Source organism: Daktulosphaira vitifoliae, unplaced genomic scaffold, assembly GCF_025091365.1.
Source record: "Daktulosphaira vitifoliae isolate Bord-2020 unplaced genomic scaffold, ASM2509136v1 Scaffold_3, whole genome shotgun sequence".
NCBI lineage: Eukaryota > Metazoa > Arthropoda > Insecta > Hemiptera > Phylloxeridae > Daktulosphaira > Daktulosphaira vitifoliae.
The window spans coordinates 17,994,028-18,002,420 of record NW_026099574.1 but is presented as its reverse complement, the minus strand read 5'-3'; the positions used below and the strand labels follow the sequence as shown (position 1 = coordinate 18,002,420).

At 29.2% G+C, this 8,393-nt stretch overlaps 1 protein-coding gene across 8 annotated transcripts in view; it reads right to left on the bottom strand.

Moving 5' to 3' along the window:
- Nucleotides 1-1,550: 1,550 nt before the first annotated feature.
- LOC126902986 (protein pangolin, isoforms A/H/I/S) overlaps nucleotides 1,551-8,393 on the bottom strand; it is a 38,234-nt gene continuing 31,391 nt past the window's right edge. For 3 of the 8 annotated variants that reach the window (XM_050680838.1, XM_050680836.1, XM_050680834.1), the window contains 5 exons: nucleotides 6,428-6,510; nucleotides 6,214-6,344; nucleotides 5,847-6,021; nucleotides 3,800-3,872; nucleotides 1,551-2,259 (listed from right to left, as the gene is read on the bottom strand). In XM_050680838.1, coding sequence (XP_050536795.1) covers nucleotides 1,797-2,259; nucleotides 3,800-3,872; nucleotides 5,847-6,021; nucleotides 6,214-6,344; nucleotides 6,428-6,510 — 925 coding nt within the window. In that variant the 3' untranslated portion in view covers nucleotides 1,551-1,796. Of the gene's footprint in view, nucleotides 2,260-2,853; nucleotides 3,009-3,799; nucleotides 3,873-4,470; nucleotides 4,625-5,846; nucleotides 6,022-6,213; nucleotides 6,345-6,427; nucleotides 6,511-8,393 lie in introns of those variants that run through there. The other 5 variants (XR_007703393.1, XR_007703392.1, XM_050680837.1 and 2 more) reach the window with 5 other exon arrangements.

Genomic DNA, 8,393 nt, shown 5'->3' with positions numbered 1-8,393 from the left:
ATTTTTTAAAATCATTTAGATCATATTCAAATAGTCCGAACGTGTTGCCAAATTTTAAACATATTTTGAATACTAAATTATGGAAGTATTTAGTAAAAAACTTAATACTATAAATGTATTTTTTTAGATTGTGAAAAAAATAATTATTAATTAAAATAATTATACTCTTGTTTATTTTTATACATAAAATGTTTAAACTATATTACAAAGGAAATCAGAATCAACAGCATTTTTTTTTTTGTTCAAGTTCACTAAAAACACTTACAGTAAAAAAGACGATAGAATAACAAAAAAAAAAAAAAAATGTGTACAAAATTATTAAAGTGAACATCATTTTGGAGGGATAAATCTCAAGACATGAAAACAAATAAAATTATATAAAACAAATTGCACATTTTTCTTTAAATAAAATTAAGTATAAAAACAATTTTATAGACATCAATCTTATTAATATGCATAATAATATATTACATATACATATATATTACGTACCTAGATAGTTTTAAATTATTACAAAATAATTTTGCAACAGTAACAGTACCAAATTTCTTTTTAATTCATTGAAATTAAATTAGAAAAAAACTTAACGATAATAATTAAATCTGGTAGACATTTTTGGAATGTGCTTTTTAATTTTGTTTATTCAATAATTTACAATAATGAATAATGTGTTACTTATGGCAATACAAACACAAAAGTCATGCTAATTTGGCACATAAATAAAATTATATATATATATAAAAAAAATATATATAAAACATACAAATATCAATTGTTAACTGAAATAAAATAATATTAACTGATTTTCAGTCTCTTTTCAAATTTTAAACAATAAAGTTTATCTGGGTTTCGTACGTTAATAATAATTCTGGCAAAAATGACTAGCGTTATGCCAAAAAAAAAAAAAATTATAATATATAAATTTATATATATTGATTATTATACATGAATTTTTATTTAAATAAATAACCTTTAACATTTTTTAAAGTAAAAAAAAAAAAAAATGTAATAATTTAAAATAAATTTTGAATAATTATAATACTTACTAAAGTATTTGAGTATTGTTATGATCACTATTATTATTATGTAGAAGAGATACTACTATTCACGGATAACATTTTTACAAGTCAGTTTTATTGGATTTAATAGAGGTAGAAAAATATTAAGGCTGTGCATAAAATATATTTGTTTGTCCTTTAAGTTATTATTGATAAGACATTAATAATACAATAGAAATTTTAGGAACACATATAAAATTATAACATTTTATTTTATTATTTACTTATTATATACAACCAATTTTTTTTTTATTAAAAAATGAATATACAACACTACACAGCCTTAAAAATTATTATCTGAGTTAACTAGAATCTGACATAATAATGTAAAAATTAACCAGAATGGTTACTTTTAAATAATTCAATGACATTATGCTTTTTCCTAAGTTTCATAAGTATAAAAAAAGAAAGAAAAATAATAATAACGAAGCAATAGTTCTCTATTAGTGACAAATAAACAACATAATTCTTTTTTTTTTAGAATTTCACACACAAAAAAAAAAAAAAAAATTAGAACTTATAGAAAAAAGTAGTCTTTAAGATATATTTAGTCTCTTAAAGATCAAGTAATGGCAATCATATGAATAATATTTCATGGTTAGAGAAGTAAAATAGAGTATTAGTTCTATTTAAATACCCAATATACTATATACTGGTTTCTAATGTTGATTTGTCTATAACATAATAATAAATTTATCATAATTGAGCGGGTCAAACTATTGCTTCGCGTTATATACGCTACGTTACACTAATAGCAGGCAATGCCCTGCTAGAGTGCTCAGACTGTTGTTGTTGTTGGGTGACTCCATTTTTCAGATCATTTTGTTCCTTAGGATGGCACTTATTATTTACCCCACCAGTCAATTGGTTAACACTTAATGGATTGTTTATGTCGTGAGGGTTAGTGCCGACTGGCTGATGATGTCTTGTAGGTATTACTACAGCTAATGGCATACGAACGGCCATTGGACAATCGTATTCAGAAACATGAGGAGTAAGAGGTGTAGCTGGAGACAGACTAGCCTGAGTTAACATGCCAGGGCTAGTGAGACTGGACAAGGCACTTAATCCTCCAGGGCTAGATACAGAGTCAGCTTCTTCGTTATCTGAGTGGCCAAGACTTCCATTGGATTGGTTATCATCTGACTGATTGCCAGAGTCACCACCACTCTCTATGTATCGTATGCAACGTTTTTTACGCCTATAATAAGAGTTAAATAATTAACCAAAGTTTTATATTAATTTAATTTAAAGTTAATTTTCCAACAAAATAATTCATTTTAAAACAATAACAAATGCACGCAACCCTCAGAAAATGTGGGTTTTTAAAATTAATAAATTAACAATAGTTATAATAATGTAATTTCAAATTCCACTTTTTTCGTGATTTAATAGAAAATATATTTTCAGCTTTACATTAAAACTAAATAAACAAGAAAAAGAAATTTATATATTATCGACTGCGAAAATTTTAACATAAATAAGAACCCGTATTATCATATTTCAGAGGAATTTGAAAATATTTTTAATCAAAAACACTAAATAGCTACAAAACACACACAAAAACTTAAAAATATATATAAGTAGTCAAATCTAAGTATAATTTATTGTACTTATTCAACGAATAAAAATAAAGCTAACTAATAATTAGAATAAAACCGCTATTAATGTGATAAAAAAAGATGAGAAAAGAAATTGAAATAAATTTCTAAAGTAATAAAAATGAAAAAACTAACAAATGAAAATCCACACAACAAAATACGAGCAAACATTAATTTAGGGAAATTGAACTCACAAGACTGAAGATTATTTGGGTTGTTATTATTGACAAAATTTTATACAGTGATTTTTTTTTAAAGATTTACATATGTAGGTCCCTGTGGGGAAGCGGCGTTAGAAGAGCCGTGAACGTGTTGCGATAAGATGCTTCCTCCGCCTGTTCCGTCAGGGCTATAAACCATATCAGTCGTCATATACACAATATACATAACAAATAATTTCAAATATAATATTCTTAACATATTAAAACAGTATAAAGATAATTCAAAATTATCCAAAAAGAAAAATTGTTCACATATGTTTATTATGAAAGTTTCCAATGGTAATACAATAAATAACATAACTAAATTTATACACTTGTAAATTTAAATGATAAAAAAGTTCAGAAAATGTGTCGAAATCCTTTAAATTTATTTTAGGAGATTTACTGCATTTTTCTCATCCCATAACTTAGTATAATATGCTTCATAGACTGATATGGTTAACAGAAAAAAGCGGTGTTTTTAATGATTAATTAACAAAGTCTAAAGCTTCATACAGTTTAAAAAGGTTATCGTTAAATATTAAATATTTCTGGCACGACACATTTTCTGAATAGGTTTGCGGTGGCTACCAAGATATACAGCACACATTTTTTTATACAAATTATTATCATTAAGTGTATTATCATAATATGAGTACAATGATAATTAAGTCAACTGGTCGATTATTATTTTATTAAACAAAAATTTGCATAAATTAATAACTTGTTAAAGAGGCTTGACAATAAAACTTAATAAATAGTAAGGTGAAACTGTACTGTGTGGATTGTAGAAATAACTATTGTAAAAATTAAGGAACAAAAATAAAAAAAATTGTATCAATTGTGCTTTAGCATTTAAAAAGAGATTAAGATAAAAAACAACTTTTATTAGCCAAATTAATTATACCAATATCGTATGGTAAAATTTTTTCTTAATTACCTGCAAGGTTTACACCACTGGCTTTGCTGATCGAGTCCGTACCTCGCTCGACACTTCTTCATGCTATTGTTACCTAAAATATCAGTTTGTATGTAATTAGAACAAGATAAAAATTATACGAAAAGGTAATTTACGAGATTAATTTTACAAGCGTAAAAGCGTAAGATGGCATTTAAAAGCAAAATAAAAAAGAAGTGCTAGTTCATTAGCCACCACATTTATAACAACATAATAGTATAGCATGCATATAGTTCATAGGATTTTAACAATTATTGTGCCAGACAAACACCCCGTTAAACTCCAAAAATTTAATTTAATTTATAAAATAAAAATAATTAAGAAATAAATAAGTAATTCCCTCCACTTTCTTTATCAAATGTTCTTAACATTTATTTCCACATTTTTCCATGTAATTAAAATTAATTTGGGGCAGTACTTAAATAGGGAACGTGCATTTATCATGAAAAATTCATATCAAAAAAAGCGTCTAGTGTTCAGGAAACGAACGCGTTAGCGTAAAAAAAAGTAAAATTAATAATAATTATAGTTATTTATAAAAATTACGAAGACAGAAAATTAACAAACGGATAAAAATCATATTTTATTCGTCTGTTGCATTTATTTTTTTATTTGGTTGGTTTAATTTTTTTGATTTTATTATTGGGTTCTACCTCCGTCATGGGTCTCTTGTTTGCGTTTCCTCTTCTTGGCCCGTGTCGCATTAGTGCGAGATGACCAGTCCGGATAGAGCTGCATGTGTATCTGTCTCTCGCGACGCGCCAACTCATAGTACTTGGCCTGTTCTTCGCGACCTAACGCGTGCCACTATATTGCCACACACACACACACATACAGATACACAAATGATTTTTTAATGTGATAAAATTGATTTGTATTTTGTTTTTTTTTTTTTTGCAATTGAATAATAGAAAAAAATTATAATAATAACTAACACTAGGTACATTTTTCAACTGAAAACACCAAGATCAACGGAAGAAAGAGTATAGTGATGATGTTCTAGTTGTATAAGAGAAAAAAAACGACCCCCTTAACTTCACAATAAACTTGATAAATTATTGAATTATATATATATATTTTATGTGTTGTTATTTGGAGCTAAACGTGTGTTTGTACGGCTAAATTTGTTGTTGAAAATAATAACTCAAATTTGACAATTATTAAATTAAATAAGACAAACGTTAAAAGCAAGCTACCAAAAATTGTTTTTTTTTCATATATAAAAAAAAACATCCCAAACTATTTTTTTTTTTGGTACACGACCACCGCAAGCGTTTCTTTCGTATGAACCATTTATTGTATACACATATACTAATATATGTATAAACATATTTGAGCTACGACCAGGCTATAAGATTGTTAATACAGTGAATAAGTTAGTAACGATTTAACATACATAATTATAAAAAAATATATGTGAATAATAAAACACATGGTAATATTTTAAATATATACCATGTCGCCGAGGGTTAAAGAGGCACACGTACTGACACAAATAATTCATTCTGGCCACATATTATTAGCATTAAACAGCATACAACTGAACAATGCGTTTGGGAAATATATATATAGTCAGTCGATTGATCGTGACGTTTGCAAATAACAATGAATACTAATGAATAAAATATAAAAAATAAATAAATTAACAATTATCATTCAGAACATCATGTTAAGTTTGGAAGAGTGTGTACGCTCATATTAAATGTAAGGATTCTGTACATACGAATTGTTTGCAATAGGTAAAGCTAAAAAACAACACTGTTCGATCGTCGAAAAGAGAGAGAGAGAGAGAACGAAAGGACGAAAAGTCATACTGTTAGTGAATGTAAAAACAGTTTAAGGTGACAAATAATAATGTTATGAGACAATTTGTTGTAAGTAAAAATCTTTAGCCTGGGCGGTACTGCATGCTGCTATTTATGTTTGCACGTGGACACGAAAAACAAAAAAAGTATATATATATATATATATAAAAAAAAAAAAGTAAAATAATATAAACTAATGCCGATTAATATGATCGAGGGACTACCTCCTGAGCCAGCATCTATGACCGGTACGCGCTCTTTCTTCCGTTTCTTCTTCTTGGCGCCGTATCCATAGTTATCCCGAGCGCTCCAACCAGGATACAGTTCCATATGGAGTTGTCGTTCCTGGCGCGCTTTCTCGTAGTACTTGGCCTGCTCGTCTCGCGACAGAGAGTGCCACTATATTATACACAAAACCACTTTTTCAGTTTATTCAATTAAAAATGATCCCCAATGTTTAATTACTATTGTAAAAAATGTTTAAATATATTTTTCCTCAATCCCATTTGTACACAGATAATTAATAATTTTGAATACTTAAGGGTTAATAAAAAAAAAAAAAAAACAAAATACTGCTTGCTAAAAACTTACCCGTCGTCCTAAAATTTGGTTGATCGCCGCACTCTCTTTCAGTGTACATTCAGCCACCACTTTAGCCCTCATTTCCTTCATGTATAACATGAAAGCGTTCAAAGGCTTTTTAATATGAGGTTTCTTTTTATCTGTACCGAAAAACAGTATGTTTAAGTTGATTATTCTACATACTTATCACAAGTTAATGATTATAATAAGATCAAAAACATACCTTGGTTATTACTATTTTGTACGGATTCTTGGTGTTTAGGACCGTCTGCACACGTAGAATTTTTATTGTGGTCATTCTGAGGCCTGTAATTAATTTAAATAGATGTTTTATAGAAAGTTGTTTACTTGAGTTAAATTTATTAATTGAATATATAAAGTATCATTCACATAGATGTATGGTTTATAAAATAATGTGTTATAAATTATAATGATAAAGTTTGATATAAAAAATCTCAAACATTTTTTTAAAAATTTCCTATGAAAACCGACCGAAGGGAACAGTTGATGCTCGATATGGTAGAAGCTGGGGCGGCCGCTGGCGAAAGTGATCTCTTATCACCATCTTGGTCGGGTGATGTAGAGGTGGCGGTGGCGGCGGCTACGGCAGCGGATGCAGCCACTGCGTATTGCTGAGCCGCTGTGTTGTGCTGTTGCATCACTTGCCAAAACCTGTTGGCGGGTGTCCAGAAGGACGACGAAGCACTGTACTGAGCGGCTACTGCAGCCCTTTGGAATAGCTGGTCGTTAAGCATGCTATTCACGTACAAACTGGACAATAAGGTGGACGGAAACACTGGAGCCGTAGCTGCCGTCGTCACAGGCGGCGACACCACGGAGGACGGGGCAACCACAGCCACCGGACGATTTTTTCGTTTCACTAAGTTTAGCGGTTCCATGGCACTTGATAAATAAAAATTATAATGATAACATACGATTTTATGGGTTAGCCCCTAGCCAACGATAACAACAGCGTCCGCAGCCAACATCACGGACGGCACTCGATTTATGTAATGTACTACTGTGATATACGGTGTACCGCATTGATGAGAGTTTTTATAAATGAATCCACAAAAATCCATTTCAGGTATTTAACTAATTAAAAACTAAAGCGTAAGCACTAAACAAAAACTTGCGTTACAAACATGCGTAACGACGACAAACGACGAGCATTCCCGGGACGTGATACAAACGAAAGATATTATTTTTGCGTAGTCTCGCCGCTACCACTTTCTTTCCCTACACTCGTCGCGACATTCATCTCCTCCACGCCGTCCCTCGTCTACACTAGACTACTTCATCCCTTGCATGGGGTCACTGAGCTCCTCCATAAACGTCAATAATGATAGAATGCCGCCGACGGCATTACGTCATTCATACCACCCCATCACATTTAAAAAACATCCTTCTACTACCACCCCACTATCTAGAGTACCATTTGTTCACCTATTGTGCAAACGCAGCGTACCAATTTAACAGAAAATTATATCCCAAATTAAAAATTTTAATTAAAATTTGTTTTAAATGCGTTTTGTAATTATTTTAATTTTCATTTATTAAATTTTTTTTTTTAATCCTATGTAAACAAACATGATTGTATATATGGCAAACATGGGCTGCATGCGAGTAAAGAATTATACAGCAAGATTGCAGCTCGTACACATTTTAATGTAATTATCAGCATGTCCAATAGATGGCATACTAGTATGTAGTCGTAATTTAAAACGTAAGTATTTAACTTTAACACATATGCACGCGACGGTAATATTTAGAAGTCTAGTTTATACAAAGAACAGAAAAATTTAAATATTGATTATAGAACATCAATGTACGATTTTTATTCGTTTTATGATAATTATTAACATTTATTGGCATAGATTAAGCAAAATGTGTAAAAAAATTTGTTGCTTTTATTGAATTTGAAAAAATTATAATTTTAACAAAGAAAAAAAGTTCCTTGAAGAAAATATAACAATCTCAAATTAGAAGAATTAAAAAAAATAATCCAAACAAAATGGAAAACCAGATAATTTTAATCAAAAACACGTCATTAAATACTGTGTACGTTCTCAACAATTATAGACTTCAGGGTTTCTTGTAAAACTAGTGAATATTATACATTGACAACAATAAAAAAAAAAAAAAAAAAAAAAAAAAAAAAAAAAAAAAAAAAAAAAAAAAAAAAAAAA